This window comes from Dermacentor andersoni, chromosome 11 (genome assembly GCF_023375885.2).
Source record: "Dermacentor andersoni chromosome 11, qqDerAnde1_hic_scaffold, whole genome shotgun sequence".
Lineage (NCBI taxonomy): Eukaryota > Metazoa > Arthropoda > Arachnida > Ixodida > Ixodidae > Dermacentor > Dermacentor andersoni.
This window is the reverse complement of record NC_092824.1, coordinates 116,159,768-116,187,661: the sequence shown is the minus strand read 5'-3', so window position 1 is coordinate 116,187,661 and position 27,894 is coordinate 116,159,768. Positions and strand designations below refer to the sequence as shown.

Below are 27,894 nucleotides of genomic sequence, written 5' to 3'. Positions count from 1 at the left end.
ACTATGGTGATACTGCCATTGTCTATGTAATAAAAATTGAAAAATTATTGCAGTTCATGAAAAAAACTTGATTGCACTCATAATCTAAAGATATGCTCGAGCGGAGCACATCAAGGCAGCTCTTCAAATTATCCCAGAAAGCATTTATACTGTTTTTCAATTCACTGGATGTAGTCGCCATGAAAAGACCCTCTTTGAGCATGCTTAAATGAAATGCATCACAAATCATAGATCCAAGATGACAGTACTTCCTACATGGCAGTACATGCTTGTTTACCTAATGCAAGACTTGTAGAGAAGGTCAGTGTTCTTGAATATATTTATTGCAATTGTCTGCAAAATACAGTTCTTCTGTTTCCCAAGTTTAAATGATTATGCATCAAAACCTTATAATCTAAACAAAAATATTTCCTACATAAACAAGAGAGCATGTAGAATCTCATTTATAAACCTGAGATGAGGAAAGTTATAGAATGGTTTACAATTAGCAAGTCTTTACAGAAAGTAGGACAAATTTGCATATGAACAAAAAATGTGCTCTAAGAATTGCCATTCAGTATGCATCACTCGACTAGCCAAAAGAGGTCAATGCAAGTAGTTTCTCTTTGTACAACATATTTGCATAACATAAAAAGGAAAAGATATATTTCCAGATGTAAATAAAAATTGTGTGCTTTGCTTAATAAATATAGCAATTTATCAGACCTTGTGGAAGTTAATTCATAGACACGTTAACGTAAAACTCCAAACAATTACACAAAGCAGATTCTTATGTTCTTTGCATTCTATGCAGTGCCTGCTGCTTGAACATAATGATTACTTTGCAATACAACTTTATGGCATATGACACAACATGTGTAACTTTGGCTGCAATATCTACTATCAGCTTCAACTGCATTCACATCGCTTGGTGTGACATCAACAACTTATAGGCATATCGAGCTCAAGGCACAAGTGGCTATGATTCAGAATTCAGGCACACCCCTATGATCCTTGCAAGTAAAAAAACGACAACTATCATTCTAAAAAGATATCACATTTGATATAGAAAACAATATCTAAAGTATGTATCTTTGATTAAAAACAGGAGAGAGTATTTACTGTCGTATACCAGACAGTAAGTAATATTAGTACTATAAATTTCAGAGTAACAATACAATGCCTCCAGTGTTGCAATGGCAGCTGCCTCAGTGGTGTGGCTGCAGGATTTATAGTACTATCGACCATCATTAACTTCAGTAATCTTCATTGTGACTTGTGTAAAACCTTAAACACTGAAATGGAGTTGAATGCTGGCAATTTGCACATCTGATATATGTTCCATGCTGACTAGAGCCACGTACAAAGAAAAGAACATGATGGCTACTAGTTGTTGGGTTATTATGTAATATAATTATGTTAAGCAATCATATACACTCTGTTGCTTAGTATGAAATACATACTAAGAAACACAGCGATTGGGAAACAAGGATGAATAAGTGTGAAGGTGATTAACATCTGGCATTTCCATTTAAGACCCACTCAATTTCAATAACTTCCAACTTCAAAAAATTTTCACAGAAACTTCTGGTCACAGTCTTCTGTAAGGCATTAATCTTACAGGCAGAACAACATGAGCCATGTTGTTACTACCTGCTAGCATTGTAGAGGACATTGATGACATAATGTTTAAAAGAAATCTAAGAAAAGTTAAGCTTAAAAGATATAATACACAGGGAAGATGGAAAGAATGATGAAAATGAAACTAGGCCCCAAGACCAGCTCACAGGTAAGGACATGTTGATAAATGTACTGCATGCTGGCTACCAATGTGTAAAGCCATTTAGGAGCTACACATGCTGCTAATTTGCAAATCAGAAGTTTTGTTGCACTAACTGTGCTCTTTTTAGCTCCCCATTTAATGTGCCCATGAGTTTTTATCTCATCCTGCACAAGTATGCTGAAAACTGCATTCATTATTGTTCATTTTAACTATGGCCTAAGTGTAAAATTTACTGCTTAATATTGTGATAATGAATAGAACTTCATGTCACTATGTGGTCATATGGCAACAGGCCTGTTTGAAATCAGTGTAACAGAAAGGAGAGACCAAGCAGGCACAGAAACGAAGAATGGGATAGCAGCTCTGGCTGCATGCACACAGTCAGTGAACATGCATACAGATGCATGCAAGCATTGCCTAAAACATACAACATTGCACATGCAAGCATTGCCTAAAACTATAGAATGGTAAACGTTTTTTATGGCTGTCTGCTGTTTTAGAGCTTAGATGTCCTGCTTGTTTTCAGTGCATACTTGCTGCATCAGGGGACATGGCCAGAGCTGCAAGGTGCATGTCTTTCTGCAGGTAAGCTTAGCTGTGAGCTGGTGCTCGTCCCACCTTTGCTTTCCACACCTGCTTGTATAGTTTTATAAATTAGCTAAGCACAAACTGGCTCAACATTGTACTCTCCTGAGATTGAATCACCAGACATGCATATAGCTCAAGACCTAAATGGCAACCATGTGTGAATCTGGCTGGCAGCCTATTCAAAGTACTGTAGCAGGAACTGGGAGACAAAGTTTAAGACACCCAGCACAATAATGAACCCATGCACCAGGACTGTGCTGGCGGTCAACTTGTGAAACCGCCATAGGGCAACCATGTAGATAATGCAGGGCAGAGAAAATATGTACACTAGTCCAGACAGGGCACCGCAGTACCTGGAACATAAACAGTGTCCTGCTTAGTGCACCTGTAAGCTGTTCCATTTCAAAGAAACTAGTGAAATAGTGAGATGTTGAAATAAGAAGGTATTGGTATAGTATAGCAGAGAGCATAAAATGTAACAATCATTCTGCTATGTCAGCCATCCAATCAACAGAACTAAGTTAGTGACTTCCTAAACGCCAATTCTGGTCACCTGTTACTTACTATTACAAGCAGTCAGCACCAATTAGGATGTCATTACTGCTTTTGAATTTTTCAAAGCTATGGGTGCTGCTATGCCACATCTTAACAAAGTAAACTACAAGTTCCTTAATGCATATAAAAGTCAGCTAAACTGGGCTACTTATATGACAGTGTAGTTAAGAAAAGTTAATTCTGTGACAACCTACATTGCGTGACAGTTATCTTAGAGCACTCTTCAATCAGTACACTCTGTTCATTCCTTCACAGTATGCTCAACAATACAATATTTACCAGTTGACCAGTCAATATTGACTATGACAATCTGACAGTAATCCATTTTGCAATTACTAGAAGTCACTTTCTATTCTAGCATTGTAATCTTGATTACAGGTCAAGTGAGCAGCTCTTTCAAAGTATAACTCCACAGAAAGCAGGACACACACTTCAGTGGTTACAATCGGCAAAACAATGTCACAGATCTCTGGTGTATGGATGGTTGTCATTCTCTTATGTGTGGCATTAGTTAACACTGTACAGAGGGAACAGCACAGAATCTGACGAAGACAAAGAGAGGCACACAGAAAAGACATGCACGGTTTCTGTGTGCCTCTGTTCGCTTTCATCAGATTCTGCGCTGTTCCCCTTTTGTATGTACAACCAACAAGGCCAATTGGAAATGCTGCTTAACTTATTATTTAACATTTAAAAAGAAGATCAGGTGACTTGCCTTAAAATGGTGCCGATTTGAGGCAAAAATATGGCAAAAAGAACGCACATCGCTACCACTACTGCATTGACAGAAACCACCTGCTTCCACCTGAAATGAAAGAGGCCAGCATTACAGGTACATTCACATAGATGTAATGGCCAACCATGCTGTGGTCAGAAAGACATGCAGAAAATGTACATTAAAGTTATTGTAGAACAACATGGAAACAGCCTGCTGCATTCAATACAGGAATAATCAATAATATAGCTTTCAAATTGAAAATATCACAGGAATAAAGCTTTCAAATCTGCCAGACGGTTTTCTATCGCAGCATAAAGCTGTGGTTAAACAAATGACTGGGAATGAAGTTTTCCTCATGCAATTGATTTGTGTATATCCCGAGTAAACTAAAAAAAAAGCTCATTCGCAACTGGTGCAATTCTCCTTTAAAGCACCGCAAACAACATGAGTGAAGCACGCATAATTACATTTCATTTTTATTTCCATTGATAGCCCATTGTCTTGCTCTATGAAAGTGACAGCAAAATGCATAATAAAATGGAAGATGATGAACATATTCAACATAACCACACTATCACAGAATGAGTGTGATAGTAATGACCTGAATACAATAACAAATAAGCACATTTACAGGATTCATGCAAAAACATGCAAGACATTCATACAAACCCTGGATAAACAACACGGTAGACCCAGTGCATGAACTGCACTCTCAGCAGGTACGTAATCATGGGGAACAATGTTATGTATTGCACCAGGAGGAAAATACGTGTCACGAATGCCATCACATCATGGTTGGCAAAGTTATTGAGCAAGTTCTGTGAAGAAACAGAAACATGGTCAGCAAACAGAAAGACAATTCTTGTGCTGTTGTAGTAGGGCTAGCATACGCAACATGCTTACATCTTCAATGCAGCTTTTTGCCATTGGAAAGGTGGCGTAGAATGGAATGGCTACGAGCAGGTACGTAGTTATGACGAGGCCAAAGGCAATTGACAAGTCCCTTTTCTGCAGAACACACAAGAAAGACTTGCTTAAGAGAGAGCTCTGCATTTGGCTTATTTCGTATTTCTTCACATAAAAACATATGGTGCATATAAATGCTCTGATGATGCAGCTTCTCCCTTAACCTGCATGACATTTATCGCACTGAAAAGGAGCAGTAATACTGCAGTAGTCAAAAAATCATTCCATTATATTTTGGCTCTCTATGAGAAATTCAAACTGTTAAAGAGAGCTGACGTTTTTGAAGTACATAACATCATAACTTTCCACTGAAGACACAAAATCTATGAGCTGTGATAATTTGCACATATGATTAAAGTCAACATGATTGCACATTGTACTAAAAGAGCTAAAAAGCTTCGTTGTTATGAAATGCTGTTTCAAACAAAGCTGCTCAAGAACCAGTTTAATAATTTACAAGGACTTCACTAATGTCTGTCTCTCTTCTTTTTTGAGCATGGTGAGTTTCATGACATTAAAATTACAGTATTTTATCGAATTTTCTCACTTTGGACACTGTCATAGGAAATTCCAATGACATGAGTCAAGAAATAAATACATAATTCTGTCACTAGTACTCAACCACTCTTAATGTATATATTATTGCGTTGCATTATAAGATGGAAGAAAATGCTACTTGTCCAGTTCTATTCAATGTTTAGAGAAAAGAACTCACTGACGTTACCTCTGACAATAATGCGGGCGGTTAGATGGTTTTGCTTTTGCACACAAAATTGGGCATGCTCCAAGGGCTCAACTGTGCCCCATTTGCAACACGCCTACAGCGCTGACAATCTTCTAAAGTGGCACTAAATGCATGGGATGACCTACAAAAGTGGTGACATGCTTGGAACAAACAGGTCGCAAATGCAATCATGATGTATGTAACCTGATGTGCACATGCAGCAATAGTATCAAAGTTCTCACATTGTTTTCTGGCCTCCTCTGATTGCGCATCATGGAGATGATGCAGTTGTGTATAAAAAAGGAAAGGCACAGGACTCCAGTCAGTGCTGAAAATGTGGTCTTAAACACTAAAGGAAAGAAAAAAAGTTAATTTGCTTAGTGATGTCTCTGAAAAGCTCTGAAAATATGAGTGCACATAAAGTATTTTTCAACAGCTCACGTGGGGTGTAGTAGAGGTTTGTCTTGTCCACAAAATTGATGTTGATTCCCCAAGAAGCAGCCTTGATGAAAATGTAGATCAGTAAGTAGAACACAGATATAGTTCCTGTAGAGAGGATGCCATCAGTTGCCAGATGCCATAGAACTATAATTTACAGGCAAGCACATGGGATGACTACATTCTTAGGTTGAGTCTGTTCATAACTGGTTTGAAGAACCACGGCACTGGCATGTACATGCATAAAATGCATGTCCCACAAGTTTTTTTCTCGCAGCATATAGCTGTTTGCCAGAAGCTTGTTTTTGGCACGTTAAGCCTCTTGCTGGAATACTGGAAGTAATTAACAGTGGTAGAACAAAGAATGTTGCCAGAGCCAACGTTTCAAAAAGAGCGCTTGTTTTCATTTGACCCAAGACAGTTCCCCTTGTCGAAACACTGGCCCCAGCGACATTCCTTGCTTGACCATTTCTAATCACTCCAAGCCTCCACTCTTTCTATGAGCCACTCTCTTGTTTCGGATTACTACCAGCAGTCACTTTTAGTTTTCTCATCTATTACTGTCAGCTGGACAGCAAGCAGCCTGAATGCATATTTATCTGTTTTCATGTGCTCCTATCTCTTTCCTCTCATAGCTGCTGCAGTCATTCCATTCAATATGAGGACATTGTCTAATACCCCTGTCAAGCGGGCAAGTTAAGTGAACCTACAGGGAGTGCACATCGGGACCTTGAGTGACACTTTCGGCTATGCGGCGCTAAATGAGAAAACCGAGCGCACTCACAGTAAAGAAAAATTGGCGACAGACGAAGGGCGCGTTTTCTGAAGATATAGATTAAAAAGAAAGAAACTTCTAAAAAGTGATTGTTACATTGTGATATCAATAAAAACAAACCTAATCTGCATTTCTCATAACAAACTAAAATATTCTTTTATTAGAAGAGTGTTGCAAGTCAATGCCGGCCAAGACAAATGCCTAGCCAATCCAGAAGAACATGGTAGCATGTAATGAGAGGGCATTTGATCTAGAGTGTACTAGAATACGATTGAGTGGGACGAGCGGCTGGGGCAGTGCATACTTTGCAGTGAGACGTGCGACGACAAAAAATACTGTGGTGGCTCTGCGATTGAAGTGGATTGGGCTGCATCAAGGTCGTGCCATTGGAAACTGCTGGTGATACTTCTCAGAAGGGTCATCCATACTACTTCATGCGCTGATATATGTGTTCAGACTGCTGAAACGGTGTTCATAATTTCATATGACATGTATTTATGCCTTAGGAATAGATGCCTGTCTTTCTCTTGTTTATATCATTTTATTTTATTTTTAAAGCCACTCGGTGTTTGCGTGTGCACTGTAGCCGCACTGTCGGCTTTCATTCTACTGTGTTATTGTACAGTTTCTTTTGGAGAACAAATATTTTTCTTGTTCTTGTTTCTTTTTATTGTTCTCTAGAGTGTATTTTTGCACCTGTAGTTTTCCATCAGTAGGTGTTGTGAAATGCTGAACAAGAAAAACATATGCAACCTTCCTGCTTGCCGCTTCAAACATATAAAATATAGTATTTGCCCCATCCGGTGCCCTCTACTTAGATTTACGGGAAGTATTCTTATAGAAAAAAAATCTACAACGCAACTTTCCATTTATGTTTCCATTTTTCTCGCGTAACAGAATGCGGATTAATTGGTACGGGTATCTTATCGCAGTCGGACCTTGGGCATTGAAAACAGTTTTAGGTAGCCATTATATATGCTAATCTTTAGCCCCTAAGCCATTGAAATTTTTGTCCAGTCCATGCTTTAAAAAAAAAAAAAATACACGCTGCGGTAGCCTAATTAGTGGCAACATAGTGGTTATAGCGTTGCACTGCTAAACTCGAGTTCACAAGTTCAAACCAGGTCAAGGAATTCAATGGAAACGAAATGGAAAAAACACATGTACTTGTGTTTAGGTGCACGTCAAAGAACCCCAGGTGGTGAGAACTGAACAGGGTGCATTATAATCATATTGCCAGACGTAAAATGCCAGAATTCGTTTAATTAAAGAAAAAAAAGAAGGTAGCTGCGTCCTTCGGCTTTCTTCTAGGGGTGTAAACAAAAGAAGTTATTCTCGAGTCTGATTTCCGAGAAAAACATGTTACGCTTATCTTATATTTCATACCTCAATGTAATGCCGTTTCCAACTGTACATCCGCTCAACTAAGCAGCTTCTGTATTATAAGTGGCTGCTTTCAGTTATCCAGCGCACTATAATAAGGACAATAATGAAGCAATTAAACGAATGGCATGCCTCACGTACACGTAGAGATACTCGTAGATCTGCTCTGTTTGTTGATAAAGATAAGTGTGGTACCACATTGGGCACTCAGTTTTAATGGATTGCAGACATGGTGAGACTTTCCAAAAAATATTTTCCTTGCCTGAATTAAGTTAGAAGATTTACAAACTGTCCTAACTGAATGACAGCTAGGAACTTGTTAAGCTGAACAAATTAGCACCCGTGCATTAATTCTCTCAGAAATTGGTGCGCCTCTGTGCAACAGCCACGACTCTCCAGCAGCACAATCATTCGGAATAAAAGACCTCACCTGCATCGGACTTTCACCTTCGAGACTTAAAAAATACTGTTATGCGTTACATTGGAGCGGAAACGGCTATTCGATAATTTTTATAGTGAATTCTGAAGTTGAATACAATCTGAATAGCAAATACCATTCGATTAGAGTATGTGTGCACGTAGACTGACACGAGAAGCAATAAAATTTTCTTATGCTCTATGTTGCAGATAGGCGACTTCTGTGGCAAAATTTACGTGTTACTTTTAGAAAACAGTGTTTAAAACATAAGTTAACCTTGCTAAAACTAGATTTGGTATCGGCCAACAAGAGACGCGGGTGCACCAAAGCAAGTAAAACCATAAAAAATTTTACTGCACAGACTTTCTGTGAGAAAAACTTGGCACCCGCCAGTGACCGCGCAACGAACGCGCGCTCACTAGTAGACGACGCACTTGACAATGATAGCAAAATTGAACGCGTCATGTTGCATAACCCATGCCTCAAATATGTGTATGTAGCAAAAAGGTATCAATGTAAATTCGCAATTGAAATAAAGCATGATTATAAGAGTGTACGTGTGCAATCACTCTCAGCGGCCTACATCAAGTATGTTGCGAAGTGCATCTCTACCCCAATCCAGTTCGCTCGCAGCGCCCTTGCACAATTTTTCCACATGCGGAACCTCAGCAGGATCTCTAATCTAATCTAATCTCTAATCTTATCCTGCTAGAACAGAATATGAGCTAATTATTTTGTTAAAAGCTGTTCAACAACTAAAATTAACTTCTGTGTCCATTCTTTATGCATTACATTTTGTACCATTGAAGCCGCTGGTGGCAAGGCTACACACTTGGCCAGCAAAGTGCATTCCGTGAATGAATTCCGACCGGAGTGCACTCTTCTGAAAGTGACACTCCACTTGCTATGTTTAGATTTGGCAAAGTGCACTTAAACTAAGTGACACTCTCCGTAAGTGCACTTAACTTGCCCACTTGCCAGCGATATAAGGAGAACTGGTGGGCTAGCTCGTTGTGCATTACCTGTATTCTTTGCTTCATGCTCTGTGTTTGACACTGTTAAGGGCACTAACATTACTGCAAATACTATGTTTTGCTAATTGTGATGTGCAGGGCTAGTCATATCAGCAAAGCTATTGGCATTTTGCAGCAAAGCAATCGCTTTATAGCACAAGCCTTACAAGTGCAGACAGACAGTTGGACTGACAATGTAACAGCTTCACTTAGGCAGGCCTAGAATATAATCCTCGTGGCATTCCAAGACAGAAAGGTGCACTAATATGGCCTGACAATATCATTTTAGCAATGAGGCTACCGTAACTATTATCAAGCCCATGACCTCTTGCTTAGCAAGAGATGAACACCACAGCCATGAGGAAGAGAGAGAGATGCAAATGAGAGAAAGGCAGAGTTAAGGCCTCCAGTTTGCTACCCTGCACTAGGGGAAAGGAAAGGGGACGTAAAGACAGAAAGAAGAGCAGGGACAAAAAAAAAAGGCGTGAAAAAAAAAGGGGGGGGAACGAAATGGGATCATTATAGTCTTTCTAATAAGCCACTGCCACCTAAAAAGGTCAACAAAGCCTTCACCGACTTTCGGTGCGACGGCAGTTCATGTCGGCATTCCAAAACTGTCGGTTCACAGCCATGAGCAGTCACTACTGGTAGAGGGGGCAATTTCCCTGCCTAAGTAAGGCCTTGCAGGTAGTGACAACCGCGATGAGCCTCTGTAGCTGGTGAGCAACACCTCAGATTATTTAACACAATTTTTCAAGGAACTGCTCATACCTGTAGCAAGATTGGATGCATAAAAGTAGCTGGTTTGAACAAATGCAGATAGCATGAGATAAGTGCCACTGAAAGTATTGGTCAGAGAGCTATATAGCGTTTTTAAAATACACTGAGAACATCAATAAAGATGCACAACAAATACAACCAAGTGCAGTAGATCTCTCCCTGCACACTCACTTCAGTTGGGATTGTATTGAACTGAGGGGTTTTACGTGCCAGAACCACGATTTGATTATGAGGCACATTGTAGTGGGGAGCTCCGCTTGATTTTGACCACCAGGGGATCTTTAACATGCCCCAATGCATGGGACATGGACGTTTTTGCATTTTGCCCCCCATCCGAATGCCGCCACTGCAGCCAGCATTTGATCCTGCAACCTCGTGCTTCGCAGTGCAACACCATAACCACTAAGCCACCACGGTGGGTGCTTTAGTTGGAAGTGTAGCACTCAATTGTAGGTGTTGGAAGTTTAGCACTCAATTGTAGGTGTTCCTTATCGCCTGTGATTGGTCATGTTACCTACTATATTACAAATCCATGCTATCATACTCAAATGAAATGCAGGTACATTTTACACATTATAGCTCAAGTTTCGAGTTGTAAACTATTTCTGAAGTACACAAGTGACCAGCCACTGAGTGCGTATTATACATAATCCTTGATGTCAAAACATCCTTATATCATACCAGTGGCCTGTATTAGATCAATACAGAAGTGCAAAAGAGTGCAAGTCTTTGTTCACATAAATTTTTCATGTTTAAGTTTAGCCCATTATAACCAATTAAGAGCTGTACACAGTACTTTAGTTTGCATATTGTGGGTGCTTACTGCAAATGTCCACTGTTTCACAAAAGTTGCTACTGTAATAGATACTGCTCAATATATATGTGGAATTTATTTTCTTTACTGGCCAGCATAAGAGTTGAAGATAGGATAGGAATAAACTTTATTTGTCCAACGGTTATTTAATGTTGGCGCCCGGGGCTAGAGTTGAATAAGAGAACAATAAAGTTAAATATAAAGTCAAGCTATACAGTAAACAGATTATTGCTCCAAAGTATCCAAAGTGTTACTTCAATTCAGGAAGGCTTCATTAGCAAAATTTGGACAGCAATGGCACCACCACTGTAAAAATATGGTGTCAGCTTTTACGACGTAACATGCTCTGTTTATATTGGGCAAATTGTAGTCAACTAAGGCCAGTAAAAGAAGTGTTTATTGTTAATGCATGTGACATGGAAGAAAATGCAGCTTGAACAATTTTATTGGGTTTTGCAGCAAAATTACCCATTGATACTACCTCCTTATGTTGTTCTTTTGGCTCCATTTGTGAGTATATGGTGCCCTCTATGTGTGGGCCTCCAATTCAAAGTAGACAAACCTCCAAGATTGCCAGCACAGCTCAGAATACTTACATAGGTTACACTATTTATCATATACGATTTTATATAAGAAATAATTATGAAAATTCTTTAGCCAATTTCACCTCTTCACATAAAACATTGTGAGGCTTTTGGAAGAGCAATCTGACAACAGAAAATTATTCAGTGCTTTAGCCTTTATTACCATTTTAGGTACAAAGTGGGACATTTTAGGTACAAAGTGTACTTGGCAGCAGCGGTTACGGCTACGTGCACGCATATTGAACCACTTCTTTCCGCCTGTACAGATCACAGCTGCAAGGAACTGCCGGCAAGAAGACTTCATCTACCCAGGCTGCGCCGCTTATCGCCCCAAGAAAAGCATCATGACAGTGGCCGTGACTGCCGCCTACCGTCTACCGCAGCGCGCCTGCGCGGGACCTCAAGCCCCTTGGTTTAAAAGCCCTGCAAGAAGCCCGTTCGCATCAGTTGGCAGCAGCGGTTACGGCTACGTGCACGCATATTGAACCACTTCTTTCCGCCTGTACAGATCACAGCTGCAAGGAACTGCCGGCAAGAAGACTTCATCTACCCAGGCTGCGCCGCTTATCGCCCCAAGAAAAGCATCCTGACAGTGAACGTGACTGCCGCCTACCGTCTACCACAGCGCGCCTGCGCGGGACCTCAAGCCCCTTGGTTTAAAAGCCCTGCAAGAAGCCCGTTCGCATCAGTTGGCAGCAGCGGTTACGGCTACGTGCACGCATATTGAACCACTTCTTTCCGCCTGTACAGGTTGGTGATTTTTATGCCCCTCCTAAATAGTGGGATGCACATTCGGCCGTAGCTGCTGCTGCCACATTCCTGTTCATGCCACATTGCTGCCACATTCCTGTTACTGTTATTTCCGTTATTTATCTCGCGTTCTTGTTCGCTTATCTCCGTTTTGTCCCGCGCTCTGGTAGCAATGACAGGCAAGCAAGAGCTATCTAAACTTTTCGAAGAACTTAAACGCGAGTTGAAGAATGAATTTAGAGAACTGCGCGAATGCCTGGAAAGAGACTTAAGGAAAGAAATTAGAGAAATGAAGGGATTCCTGGAATTTGCGAACAAGAACTATGAGGAAATGAAAACATCTGTGAGTGAGCTGAAAAATGTAAACTCTGATCTAAGGAACACAGTAGAGGGTCTGGAAAAGGACCGAGATGCCCTGCTCGCAAAACTCAAGGATCATGAAGTAAGGCTCATGCAAAATGAACAGCATACCAGGTGTTTCAACATAGAAATCAAAGGTGTACCAACGAAACCAAAAGAAAACACCCTGGATATAACGAGAAAACTTGCAGGTGCACTTGATGTACCTTTCGAGGATTCTGATGTTGAAGTTTGCCACCAAGTTAGGACAAGCGGTAACGCTAATTGCCCTAATATTGTGGTGCAGTTCAGACACAGGGCCAAGCGCGATTCTTTCCTAGAGAAAGCAAGGAAAAAACAGCTGACAACAGAAGATATTCAGCTGGAGCCCAGCACTCCGATTTATATCAATGAACACTTATCTCCTCCCATGAAACGCTTGTTTGGAGCAGTGAACAGCAAAAAGAAAGAACTCGGCTGGAAATATGCCTGGTATGGTAATGGCAAGATTTTTGCCCGGAAATCGGACGGCAGCCCCATTGTCCCCATTTGCCATCTTGATGAGTTGCAGAAGATGACGTAGGAACAACAGTTGGGTCCATTTTTTTTTCTGGTAGCTTCTTATCTAAAATATGGGTTATGTACCATCCGAGGTAAAGGATCTTATATCAAATAAGCAACCAGCAATGACATTTTTTCATCAAAATGTTCGATCGCTCGCAAGTAAGACTGATGAACTTACCATGTTAATACACAGCTTCGGAATACCGATTACTGTCATAATGTTAACCGAAACGTGGTTAACGCCCACATCACAATTGTTCCAGTTATCTGGTTATCAGTCGTTCTTCTGTAGTCGACAGGATAAGCGGGGGGGCGGTGTAGCGCTTTTGCTCAAAGATAATATTTTTGCTGAACCAGTCGACAATTTCACTGGTATAACTTCCGATTATGAGGTACTGACACTACAAAACCATACAAACTTGTTCTCTGTTGTGTACAGACCACCATCAGGTGATGCGACCCGCTTTCTTGCTTTCGTTGAAAAGCTTTTCAGTTATGCAACAGAAGAAAAAATGAATCTTGTTTTAGGTGGTGACGTGAATATAAACATGCTGTCATCTTCTCCGCTGCAAAATGATTTCCAGACTCTAATTACCACTTGCGGTTTTTCAAATACCATTTCTACAGCAACACGCATAACTGTTGACAGCGCCTCCTTATTAGATGTGTTCATATCAAATATAAATATTCATTCATTAGAGGCCGACGTTCTGTACACCGATATCAGTGACCATCTAGGCATTATTCTGCTAGTCAGTAAAATCAATCGTGTGACTCAAAAAACTAAGGAACCAGTTTATATTCAATCAATTACGCCATCAAATCTGGAGGCTTTTCGCCATGCCATTGCTCAGCAAACTTGGGACAGCGTTTATTGTGCATAAGACAGCGACTCTGCATATTCCGCTTTTATTAATATCTTTAAACCGTTGTATGATACGCATTTTCCATGCAAAAAAATTACGAGGCCACCTAAAGCGCGGAAACCTTGGCTGACCCCTGAGCTTCTTGACATGATTAAACAAAAACATGTTTTATATGCCAAATTTGTGAAATCTAGGGATGAAGCCTTGCTTAAGGTGTTTAAGAAATACAGAAACAGTTTAACAAATAAACTTAGAACTGCCAAAAATGCTTATTTTTTAGGAATATTTAGTGACCCTGCTAACCAACGAAGTGATGTACTTTGGCGCAAATTGAATGCCTTGTTACAGCCTAACTCTTACTCAGCTATTCCTGATATATTGGAACATGATGGGCAACAAATTTCTAGAGATGCAGTACCAAATGCATTTAATGAAGTCTTTACTGTAGCACCGCAACGGGACCTAGAACATAGCCTAACTAACTACGCTCAGTTTCTACCAGTAAACAGGAATGGAGCATCGCTTTTCCTTGCTCCAACTACTCCCCCTGAAGTTTTTTCGTGTATCAGAGCTACAAGCAACAGCAAGTCACTAGACGCCGACGGTATTCAGATTCGCCCAATAAAGTATGTGCTCGATATTATAAGCCCTATTCTAGCCCATGTTTATAACTTAATATTATCAACAGGTGCCTTTCCTAAGAGAATGCAAATTACCCGCGTTGTTCCCGTCTTTAAGCGCGGTGATAAAACAGCATTAAATAATTATCGGCCAATATCAATAATTCCAGTATTTTCTAAGGGCATTGAGAAAATAATGCATGCGCGATTACTCTCATTCTTTAACCGTCACCATTTGATTGCAGACTTTCAACATGGTTTTAGAAAGCACCGCTCTACGGAAACAGCCCTCCTGAGCCAAAAAGAAATAATTTTAGATGCATTCAGCCGGAAGCATATGGCACTAGGCATATACATAGATTTCTCTAAGGCTTTTCATTTAATTAATCATTCCATCCTTCTTAACAAATTAGAAATGTATGGTGTACGTGGAACCGCCCACTCGCTTATGACATCTTATCTGTCCCACAGATCACAGTTCGTAGATGCCAGTAACTCAATATCTTCAAGAAAGCCAGTTATCACTGGTGTGCCGCAAGGAAGCATTTTGGGCCCACTTTTATTTTTGATTTATATAAACGACATTGTACGCTGTACAGATAACGCTACATTCGTTTCGTATGCCGATGACACAACCGTTTTTATTACAGGCAACGTGGGAACAGATATAGAAATAAAGGCTAATAAGACGCTGTCTGACTTAGAACGGTGGTCCGTGATAAACTGCTTAAAAATCAACCCTAAGAAAACAAAAGTTATCTTGTACGCGCCTAGAGGAAAGTTGTTGACAACTAATATGAATTTGTGTCTGGGCAGTGAGCAGTTAGAGATAGTGGATACCGTTAATATCCTTGGGGTGCGTTTTACAAAGCACCTTACCTGGAATGAGCATGTTGATCATCTCCAATCTAAATTGTCATCTGCCATTGGTGTTATTGCTCGTCTGCGTCACTTACTCCCGACCAAGGTAAAAATAATGCTATACAATGCTCTGGTGGTATCTGTCATGCAGTACTGCGTCATGGTGTGGGGTACAACTGGTGTAACAAACTTGCACAAACTACATTTGCTACAAAAAAGAGTTGTGCGTTACATAGCTGATGTCCATTATACGCACTCCACAGAACCACTTTTTTCTAAATATGAAATTCTTCCTGTATTTTGTTTTTACAATTATAGGTTGATGTTGTGCTACAAATATTTCGTAAAACTTGGCATTGATGATACAATTCATCTGGCAAAACTTCGAGAAAATACAAATATTCGACAGACCCGACATAAAGAAATGTGGTTCGTACCCACCCCAGGAACCTCCTATGATGAGCAATCTTTATCTCATACATTACCTTCGCTTTTAAACCTATTAGACCGACAAAAGTTTGATCCCTCCAGAAACCGAAACTCTCGCCTTAAACGTTTTTGTCAACTTATTTATTTGCAAGACTAGACCATGCCTTCTTATTCTCCTAATTTTGTTCCCCACTGTTATTTATGAGTGTTGATTATTTCTTGCCGTCTTGTTTCCCTCTGTATTACCCGTTACATTGTGATGCTTTTTTTCATTTCTTGTGTATGACTGGCTGTCATCTTGCTGTTATGCCAACTTACAAGGGGTCGGGACCTCGTCAAGCTGTCCAAGCTTTTAGTCCTGTACTCCTCCTTCTTTAAGGAAATAAAATGATTGATTGATTGATTGACAATGCTTAAGTTTTAGTATGTGTAACATTTAAAATAGGTGTGGTTATCTCACTCTGAGCTATTAATGAGAAGGAGAGTGTCCCTGTTAGCTAACTATGAGCACTCACCAAGAGAGGTAAACTTGAAAAAAAAAGATGGAGATTTCAGGTTGAGAACTGGAAACAGCAGGAACACCAGGACAATAGGCATTGTGTACTTGCTCTCCAGAACGTCGAGAATCTTGTCGTTTGTAGTGTTCGTTGAGTTAGAGAATAGTGAGACATCAGCATCATATGACTCACTAAAGCTTTTGGCACACAGTAGGCTTGCTTCACAGGTCACCAAGAAAGAACAAGAGCAGTGCATAGTAATTAGAATTCAGCGTATTGTTTTATGTTAATCACCATCTGTTTAGCTTCCTAAAGTCCCGACTGGGCATTGAACATTGGGAAAGATGAGAGACTGAGTTTAATACAAAGTTTGCAGCTACAGCAGAAAAATTAGATGAAGAAACTGAGTGCAAGAAAATGGCTGACGATCAGTAGATAGGACAAGGAAAGATTACAAAAAAAACTTAGTGAGAAACTCAATTTCAATAAGCGTGCCATTCAGAACTGTTTGTGTGCCATTAGTACAAATTACAGTGACTTACGGACGACGACAGAAACAGATTATACACACATGGTGCTAAACCATAACTGCTACGATTTAGCATTGTGTGTATATGAATTGTCTCTTTTTGTCGTCCCTGCTCATAACAGCTACACAATCTGTAGTGATGAGAAAATCAATATTACTAGTTTAAGCTTTCGTGCTGGTGAGCAGAACTTAAGTTAAGAAGTGATGAAAGTATACAGTGTATAAGTATACAGTGAAAGTATACACAAATGTGAAAACAGTATGAAATGTCTGCTGAGTGTTCGTTGCACTATATTTGTCAACAAAGCAAAGTGTCTTAAAAACCAAATTGAGTTTCATCTATGCTTTGTCATAGTCACCTGAATTTATTAAAATAAACTCATTATAATATACGAAAACATAGCCTGACCTAAGTAAGCATTAGAGTATTGTTCCGTAAACATTATGTGCAAAAGAGGCATTTCATATCAGAATATAGGTGTGCAGATAAATAACAACAAACAGTTAAGGCTTACCGCTTTGGTCATCAGGCCCAATAATCCCAGCGATGTGATCTGAAAAGAGAGGAAGAACACACTCTATCACATCTACTTCTTTAGCGACCTGTCACAAGAGGGACATGTCGAAATTTGAGTTTACGCAGTGAGAAGACACAAGGTGTAGAAAGGCCCACTGCTAAAGGCAGCATGCACTTATTATTTTGCCATCAATTATTACTGAGATATGGCGTAAAGACACTCCGACTAATGTGTTATGTATAAATGCGCAACCAAGTGACTATGTCAGCCGCTTCTTTTCGAGAAAGGCAGGCAAATCTTCAAGTTTTAATGCCTTAACTTTATTGGTTAGGCTTTACCCCTAATACCGGACCACACTGTATATCGTGGGGGGAGAGGGAGAGGAAAATGAGAGAAAGGTTAGCTTTAAGGTCTGGTTGGCTGCCGTGTACTGTGCTAAGAAGTTAAAGAAACTGACAGAGACGAGATGAGAAAGAAAATAGGTCCATAAACATGAGGAAGCGATGTTGTTACTTTCCGAAGAATTTTCATGATTTTGTTAAACAGTGGCAAACAGCTCATCTAATTAACACACCCCGTGATGATAATTGAGCTCGCAATCTATCAACGGTCTACATACCATGGACTGTTGGTGATACGTAAGGCATCCTGACACTTTCATGGCCAGAGTATTGTTTATTTTACTGTGTTCTAGAAACTTGTATTATGCACTCACTACAATAGCAAATGGCAGAAATTTTGACAGTAAATGTTAGCTGGCATACACACAGTACACCGTTCGCAGTGTACTTACTGCCTGTACTTTATTTCGTTATGGTTTCCAAAGACATAAAGGAGGCTAATGTGTATTTTTCAGCTTTTAGCTTCTAGAAATCAAGCAGACAAACACACCAACAAAAGCCTATTACTGTATGAATGGGAGTGCAACTGATGCTGGGACCACTACCTTCCAGTTCAACAGAGTCCTAAGGTTCTACTTCGTTTTCACCAGACAACCTTTAACCTTTTATTTATGTTATTGGCCTTCCTAACTACAAACAAAGCAGCCTTTCTCAACTGCATCATACTAAAACACACTCGTGCCTATTAGAGTCCCTTCACTGTTCACAAGCAAGCACTGACCATAAACAAACACGCTTGTATTGGACAAGAAAGTGGACATGAGCACCCAGAAGACCACAGTGGCTCCAATGAGAGGCATCATGGAGAACACAATGGCTAGCCGCTCGCCCCATTCGCCCAAGAAATGGTGGCACACATCTGAGAATTCCAGTGGTTCACCCTTGAGGCCTGCAAAGAGACACCACAGCATGGCAGACAAACAGTCAAAAGCTGCGCACAGTTGTTCATCAACATGACACGGAGTTGTTCACTAACTGATCTGGTTTTCATTTCAGTGATCAAGATAGGTGAGGTCAAGGCTTAGCAAGTTACAGATAAACTCGGCCCATTGGGATGGACAGGAATCTGCAGTGCTTGTAGCTGGTAGCCATGTCTTTCTGGGGACTGAGGTAACAAATTGCCGAGATAGCACTCAGTCCATTACTCTTGTGTTTGCCACCAGTGTATGCCTGTCATAGCTGTGAGCTGCCCCATCAACAAACTCATGGGTGGTACTGATGAACTCTAAAAGAGTAAAAAACAGTATAGTCTATAGAAAGCAAACAATGTGGTTGGTTTTTAAGAAAAAGCTCTACGGTCGAATTTCAATATAACAAAGACATGTTTCTTGCTGTTATCAGTGAGAAATGAATATATGCTTATAACAATATCAGAAATAACGAAGGTATTTTCAAGGTGCATGCAACTTCATTGTAACAAGGTACAACCCTTGTTTAATTTTTGAAATCACTACAAACGAGTTGATATTTTGCCTGAAATCAAAAGAACTATACTTAGGCAAAATGGACATTGTGAAGATTTTATGTATTATTACAATACAATGTACGTGAGGGGAAGGAAACATAATTTAATTCTGGGTTTCACATGCCGAAACAATGGTCTGTTTATGAGGCACGCCGTAGTGGGGGACTTAAGATTAATTTTTAACCCCAAAAGTTTTTGACGTGCACCTAAATCTCAGAGAGCATTTTTGTCTTTCACCCCTATTGAAATGTGCCCACCACGGCCTAGATTGAACCCGCTACCTCGATCTGAGCAGCACAGCGCCATAGCCACTGTGCTACCACAGTGGGTGCAGGAAGGAAACATAGCTGGAAGCAGTGGAGCGCCAGATAGGGAGATAAGATTAGAGAATTGGCACAAATACGGCCGATGGCGAATCAGTTCTGCACATTTCCGCAAGGTGGAGGAAGTGTTATGAAAGGGAAAATTCTGGGGGTGTGTGAATATTACAAAATTGCGGATATTATTGAATGTTATGTTTTTAATATTCGCATTCAATTTGAAAACTAGGTATTCTAAAATTTTTGTATAGTTGATTGGATACCAATATTCCTAACAAACCGAATATATTGCTGGCTGTGTGAGAGCAAACATGGTTCTTAGCGTTTACTTCTATCTAATCTAAGAATGTGTGTCTGACTTTGTGCTGAATTTTGCAATTATTTCATGCTGTCGGCCAAATTTTACCTGTAACATATGCTTAGCCACTGGCCGTCTAAGCTTTGCAGGAAAGCCAGCCTCTCGATAGCAAGGGGCACGAGTTTGCGAACAGTGAGGGCGCACTCTTTTGCAGATTTCACCCCCAATCCTGAGCTTACTGCTTGACAGCAAATGCGATGAGTAACGACTGGTACAGGGTCCAATGCCGCTAAGATTACTGGAAATTGATGTGGTATAATAAGACACAGGCTGGTGAGAAGAGACAACTAGCATAAATTATTCAATTTTCCAAAGCTAACATGAGCCAAATATACAATCTTGTAGTATGACGGCTTACTAGTTTAATTGTTTGACAAATGACAATGTAATTGCAATGTTCCAACATGTTAAAATAAACGAACTTGCTAATAAATGTATGTGCATATCATTATTTGATATTTGATCCGATATTCGATGTTAAGTATTTGTATTCGATTCGTATTTGAAAATTTTGATATTCGCGCACCCCTAGAAAATTCTCATCCGTTCAAATCTAGCATGAAGCTACATAAAAAAAACACATACGTTTTTTTTTTGTAACTTTGTGCTACATTCGGGTGGATGACAATTTTCCCTCTAAAAATTAGGGCAGATGTGGTTGGCACGCAACAGAGTAAGTAGAGAGCACTTTAAGATATTGTTATCCTGCAGATTACTTACCTAGGATATTAACGATGCTTACCACTGCAACTAGAGAAATCTAAAGCGCAGGCTCACCAGTGAGGCTAGGGCTGCTGAGCACCCTGTATGCAGTGTACAGGCAGAGGAGTCCTATGGCTAAGACGAGCACTATACCCCCGGCAAAGCCGGCCTGCAGACAAGAAGCACTTTCTCAACTGCACTGTCAATGTAAGAACCTTAATATGAAACATTATAACTTCATTTTAAAATTTCTTCGTGTTAATTTTCTAAATTTTTTGTGTGTGCTAGCCTGATGCTTTCGAGCATGCTGACGGCACCCTGCAATCATGCTAATAAAATGCAGATTATGTTTGGTAAAGTAAGACCAAATTGACCAGGATATAAATCAAGTGTGCCTGAAAATGACTGTCAGTACTTGATTTGCATCGAGTTCGACCACAAATTGACTTGAAGGTTGAGAGCAATGAAATTTCACTTTAGCTGAATTGGTTATTTATAAATGAGTAGCACACACGTGCTATATTCAAGCAATCTTGGCAAAACTGCAGGGCTGGTAATTGTCTAATTTTATTCATTAACAGCCTTTAAATAGCACCCAAGAAGACGACGCATGTGCCTAGTGGTTAGCGGATGCAATACAAATCCTAAAGCACTGCCTCTGAGATAGCGCGCCATGTACATTGCCCGATTTTGGAAGCCATTCTGGAGAGCTGCGCTGGTTCTCAGCGTGCTTTGTTGTGCGTCACTTCTGGTGAGTGGTAACAGTGGCATTTTCTCTTTTTCAGCGTTAGTATCAAAAACATTTATTTTTGCGGGCTTCTCACGATGCATCCATTCTTATTTCCAATGTAAGATTTCACACTGAGGCTGCTCTATATCTATATTGTCTGAAACTAGGCCTTTTACATAGTCCAAAATACAGATAGAAAATAATAGTCAAGGTTAAGTTTTGGATGTCTTTCCCCCTCTAATGCATCACATTCTGGGCTCCAGCGTACTGCAAGTGTCCACCTAGTGGGCATGTCTAATTCGTCTGCTTCTAGAGTTCTGATTGGCTGGACTGGGGTACGCATCAGAAGGAGACAGGTGCCCCCAGCCAATCACACTTCAGCAGAAGACGAAATGGGCATTTACAGAATAGCTCCCCAGGAGCAAGAGGGAAGGTGTACCTGTGATATGGCCCATGGCATGCTGAGCAGTGAGGTGCCCATCATAGTGTTCCATATGGCAAAGCTGAAAGGAAAGCACTGTATCAGCACACCACACTTCCATGTTGATTTGCATGACTGACATTGTCACAAAGCTGCTCTGTTCACCGTCTGCTGATGGCTTGAAGAAAGGCAACGACAAGTATGCTGGGAGCACATGCTCGGGGATACACTGCACAAAAGAAAATAGCATGGACATCAAACAGCAGAAGCAGTAAACCAGTGATTTTTTTTCACATCTACATTACAGTTATGGTATTTGTTCAGCACATACTGCACTCTAAAATGTGAATAAAAAAAAATAATCTGATCGCATTGCCTGTTACATGTAGTTACATGAAAGTGTGATGTGTGATTTTACTGTAGTTGATTTCCAAGCATAATGTAATCACATATATGTATGCCTTGGAGTTTGAATTAGGTCATTATTGTAAACGCATGCAAACGTGAAGATGCAACCACGCAGTCTGGCCATTTTTTACTTGTGTGGGTGTTAATTGATGCTCATAGTACTAGTACATGCGTGTGTCATCAGCAGCAGGAGTTCAATACCAAAGGTGCTGCATGCAAACAGATGTATTTATTTTCTTGCAGCATAGTATTGGTGCTGAAAGTGAATGGTGAAGTACACATTTACGAGTGTGACCAGTGCACTGTAGCTTCCTCCACCCCCTTGCTGCGCACATATGTCAAAAAAAAATTTCGGTTTCACAGCAACTTCAATTGACCCTAGAACACTGCTCCCAATGGAACAATGTTAGCTAACACTGTTAAAGTCAAAACGGTTGATAGAAATAGTGTTAAAGCTGCAATGTGACAATGCATCGGCTGCATTTTTAACAGTAAAATGGCAAGTAAGCAGCAGTATAAAGAGAAATGGGAAAACTTCGCAATCACAAGAGAACACAAGCAGCCAGAAACCAATGCATTTATTAGATTTTACCTTTGTCAAGCTATTTTTTTTTACCAAGAGTGACTTCATCAAAAATAAGTTTCAAGAACATTTTAGGATGTGTAAAAAAACGTTTTTGAATTTCCCTACCAATTTACAGCTAAAAACATCTTTCCCCAAATGAAGCCAATCTGCCTTCACTCACGGCACTGAAAGCTGGAGAGCCGGACCAGACGGCACAAAAAGAGAAACAAGCAAACACGCAGGAACACAAAGCCGGCAAAAATCATGGGACACTTGCCTTTGAACTGGGCTTAAAATAAATTGAAGTGTAGCATGGCATCCTGTCTTCCTTGAACTCTGTGCTCATGTTCTCCACTGATTTTCGCTTTGGATTTGTACATGGCAGTGTACAAACATTTTTGTTTCAGTGAATTCTCTAATAATTACAGAATCTGTTTCAGTGAGTGCTTATAAGGTCATAATTTACTCTGCCATTAGACTGCTTGCAGCAAAAGACATGCGGGAGTGGCATCCAAACCACTCACTCAAGAAAAATTTTCAGAGCACAAAACAAAAGATATGAACACATTGTATATTAAATATGCATATAGTCCACACAATATTTTTGTAGGCTTATTACTATATAGCTGAGCAGAAACTGACATACAATGCTCTTTTGTATCTAGCACTACATTTTTGTTTTCCTTTGATTACGCAGTGAGCCTCTAATGCCAACATTATTATGTAGTTTTCAGTATTTCTGTCAATAGCCTATGTGTGATGCATATCTGTGGCTTCATGCACACATCTATAATAAGATAGGAGAAGTTAATCCTGTGTCGCCCTGTGCTGTCACACATTTCAACGTGCCTCTGGACCATAGTGGCAAGCTCAAAGAATCATCAAAAATAAAGGTGGCAGCACATGATGCCACCTTTACTGCTGCATAATAATGTTTCACTATTGACCTTGTATTAGTACTGTAAACAGCATTTATGGGCCAGAAGATGGGCTGAACATGCTTATTAATTTATTTGTTTGTGTTTTCACAACAGTCACCACTTATGCTCCCCAGCATTGATCTCTAGTTTGCTTTTGCTGCATCATAGAAACATTATGCAATGAAGACGTAACCTGCTGCTCAGAGTTCACAGGATTTTTTTGGGCTATGCAGAATAGAGAGTTTTAGAAATAAAAGACCCGAAGTTAGGGAACGCTATTAGCCAGCTGCACTTGAGAACACAAAAGGTGTACAAAGGAGGTTTAATTTATCAGTGCACAAAGCAACTTGGGGACATTGTTTTTAAAACCCCCCAATGATGTGTAGTACATGAAAGAGGGAAAGCGCTTCGACACTGAGGTAGCGAGGAGCAGCCTGTTAGCGGATGTGTGCACTTCGAAGGCTTCAGGCAAAGGACTGCATAGGCACTGAAGCTTGACAAGACACGGCAGTTATTAGAAAGAAAATCAGGTGAAGGTACCCGCCCAGGTTTCTACGGGAGTTGAGGGCTTCCAAGTATGAATGAGTGACTATATGTATACTTGTACACCTAGCGTACGTAATGCGAGTTTCAAAATGCTGTTCACAGTAACTGAGCTAAGGGAATGAAAGAGTCACTAGAGTATGGGTCTTCTTTTATGCTGCATTTGTTATTAAATCTAGACATACAGACGTGCTTTTGATAGTGTGTCCATAAGGCGAGAGTAGAGTTGCTTCAACATTTTTACTGTGTGTCATGCATTGGGAGCTTAGATTTTGTTCAAACCACAAAAAATAACTTTTTTTGCTGATCAGTCAGTTAGTCCATTGTCTTTGGAATAACATCCATAATTAACCATAATAACCAACCAACATAACTCTTATTCTCTCTGTCTTCTTAGCTTCCAGCCTAAATGTGCACTTCATGCTCTTTTAGAAATTGCACAAAGGTAGTATCACATGCATTTTTTGTTGCATAACATGCTCTGCCACAAACTGTTGGCAAAAGAAAGAAAGGCTACCCTAAAGCTATTGCAATATTCTATGTGTGGGCTTCCCCACACTTGTAGTATACAGAGTGGTGTAGTGAGGTGCAGCAGCAGCAGCTGCAAGGCAATGTTGGCAAATGCCTGACTGCACTTGGATGCACTGTTCAAAGGAGGGTGATTGAATGATAAATCAATGGCGTTTAAATGCCAAAGAAACACAGGGGAATTTAGGGATGCCATAGGAAAAAGCTCTGGATTAAATTTGGCCACCCAAGGTTTACATGCGTCCAATTCACATGAGTTTTCCATTTTGCACCCATTCGAATGTTCGGCAGGGAATTGACCCTGTGACCTTGTGTTCATAAGCAGAAAGCCATAGCCAGGAGTAGCTAAGCAGAGATGATGACTGAAAAGCGCCGCAAAGCATGGAGTGCAGGAAGAAAAGGTATATGGTGAAACAAAAGGATTGCAGCTACAAGTGCTGAATCTATGGAGACAATGAGTAGATTAGAGGCACGTATTTACACATATATTTCCCTAACTTTGCCATAGTTGTTACACACAGCACCAAGTCATGTTATAACCACAAAAACATATTTTTCTTTAATTTTCTGACACCAAAACATCTGCCTTTCCATCATTATGCTGGCAAAAATTGTGACAGTGATGAAACCTGCATTCGCCAGCCAGCTGTTATCTACTCTGATAAAAGAGTGCATGCTTGCAACACACTTGATAAAGAACAAGCTATATGCTTTCTGCATTTTTTTTTGTCCTGTTGCAGTGAGATATGGCACTGGGTGCCAGTGCTTGCCTTTTCCTTCACCTTACCTGAGTAGCATAAATTATATACATGCAATAAGCCATAGGTGGGGGTCAGCAACTGTTTCTGCTTATTCTGATGTCTTTTGCCAGTCTGTGCTGCTTTTGGCAATAATGAATCCTGAGTATATGAACGTTATTAGCAATATATATTACCAGCATCTGTAGTGATGGATCCACCAGCTTGGTGTAGTAGCGGTATCGGCTGTAAGTTGCTGCCACATTTGCATCTGAGTCTGGTACTATGTGACCATGCTCGCCAATGGGGTAGTGGAATGGTTTCCTTTAAAAAGAAAACAGTAGCAACAGAAGGGCACTTGTTACGATGTATAGCAGACAATGTGCTCTTCACTCTTGACTGAGCAATCTAGCTAGTGTTCAAATCAGTGGACTGCAACCTCATATAATAATGCATCAGCAAAGTCCCAGGTTGCTCAAGATGCACACTATCCAGAAGATGACAACGGAGCATTCAGTAATCTTTGTTATGACTGTAAAGACCCTCTTCTAAATATTTCAGGCCTCTTCATGGCGCATAAATTGATAAACACTTTTTTCTTTAGATTGGCTGCACACCAGTACAAAAATTAGTCACATAGGCCTGTTTCATCTCTCCCCCCCCCTTTTTTTTCCCCCAGTGATGTGCAATGATTGCTGATGAGTAAGATTCGTCTACAATGCTCAGCTTCGACTAGGTGTGAGGTTTAAGGGCAGTAGCAAATAAAGAAACGGCTTGATCATTATTTAATTTGAACACAAAAAGCTCTTAAAAGTTTACTGAACCGCATGCTGTTAGCTCATAACTGCTACAATGAGAGGAGCTTGTGCCACCTGTGGTATTTCAGTCCTCTACGCGATTTTAAACCAGAATTTGTTTCATGCTGGGTCATGAAGCTCGTAGTTATGTTATTGTTATATTGTTGACATCTTCTCTCATTAATCAATATTTCTTTTTTCATGCACGTGCAGAGCAAAATTATAATGACATTAATTTCCAGTCAGTTCAAGCAGTCTATCGCAGTGTGCGCATACCAGAACATTGCGAGGGACACTCGACACGGTGTCAGAGATCTGGCACACAGCGACGTTGCAGATAAGACCTGTTCGGCCACATGAACATCTTGGTCTGTTGTTTTCCGGGCTCCGACAAAGGCCGTTTTTATCTGAAGTAAATCATCTCGGACGCAACGAGTACAGCAGATCACAGGAAGCACTTTCGTCGAGACAAAATGTTTTTTTTCCTTTGCCTTGTAAACGACGCCGATGTCATGGCAAAGTTGTTCTAGCATTCGTACCCGCGATCGCTGCGGCTGGAACGATGAGCATGCACGCAACATCCAAACCTTGCATGTGCCAGCACATGAGTGAAAAAATCGCAAACACTCGGAAGGCTGACCTAGAGGAATGACTGGAGAAGCTCTCGCTCACAGCCGCCGAACTGCATCCACTGCGCGCTGTTTCACTGTCATTCCGGTTGATCGCGCTCGACAACAGCGGGGACTTTTCGTTCGGCTCCATAATGTGCCGTAGACACTGGTCACAACTTCAAGTAGTCAACGCATGGCGATCCGCACCACAGGGCGACATTGCGTGCCACGGAGAGACGGCGACACTGGACTGATTCATACGCCTCCCGCGCCAGCAAATGCCTCGAAGTATCAGAAACGAAACCCGAGAGAAAGCGAGATGAGCAGACGCGCCAAGGGATAACGCAGCGTTGTAAGCTGATAAAAGCGATACGAAAACAAAAGTTCCAGCTGCTGATGTCACTCTGACGATAAGATACAACTGCCATAGAGTTCCACTCAAGGAGGTTTGGTTGTACCAGTTGCACTACAGTTCTGTTTTCGCTTTCTGAGAACTGGCGTGGAACCAGCGCTTCTGAGTTTAGCTCTGGGGACTTATTCCAATGAGTTTTGAATCTCCTTGATGTATTCTGCTTGGAACGATATATTTCAGTACCACGACCTACTGTATAATATATACAGTAGGTCGTGTTCAGTACACATTATTTTTGGCTAATACCATTGCGTCGACCATCAGGCGCGCGGTGATTGGCTGGTTTAGCAAAACCTAATGAGCTGATTGGCTAATTGAGCACTACGTCATGCAAAGACAATAGTATCGCCGAAAGTGATCGTTTGGGACATAGCTGTATCTCATTTTCGTGATTCTTAAGGTATGGATTGCGTTTCAGTAAGTCTTCAACGCGTGGAACATCAACATCCATGTAGGATGGCACGGTTGACAAACGGTTAGCAGGA

The 27,894-nt window shown here is 40.6% G+C and overlaps 1 protein-coding gene across 2 annotated transcripts; it reads right to left on the bottom strand.

Annotated features, from left to right (window-relative positions):
- Positions 1 to 301: 301 nt before the first annotated feature.
- On the bottom strand, positions 302 to 27,431 carry LOC126539564 (neutral amino acid transporter 9-like). 2 transcript variants are annotated; one of them, XM_050186446.3, is made up of 14 exons: positions 27,027 to 27,431; positions 25,787 to 25,913; positions 22,029 to 22,117; positions 21,907 to 21,970; positions 20,813 to 20,906; positions 18,614 to 18,781; positions 17,489 to 17,527; positions 16,463 to 16,663; positions 5,755 to 5,859; positions 5,556 to 5,662; positions 4,527 to 4,631; positions 4,293 to 4,441; positions 3,621 to 3,710; positions 302 to 2,703 (listed from the first exon to the last, which is right to left on the bottom strand). In XM_050186446.3, the coding sequence occupies exons 1-14, from the start codon at positions 27,146 to 27,148 to the stop codon at positions 2,526 to 2,528; spliced, it is 1,638 nt and encodes a 545-aa protein (XP_050042403.1). In that variant the 5' UTR covers positions 27,149 to 27,431; the 3' UTR covers positions 302 to 2,525. The 2 variants fall into 2 exon arrangements, with proteins under 2 accessions (XP_050042403.1, XP_054931437.1); XM_055075462.1 differs by lacking the exon at positions 27,027 to 27,431 and adding an exon at positions 26,663 to 27,020.
- Between the last annotated feature and the right edge of the window lie 463 nt (positions 27,432 to 27,894).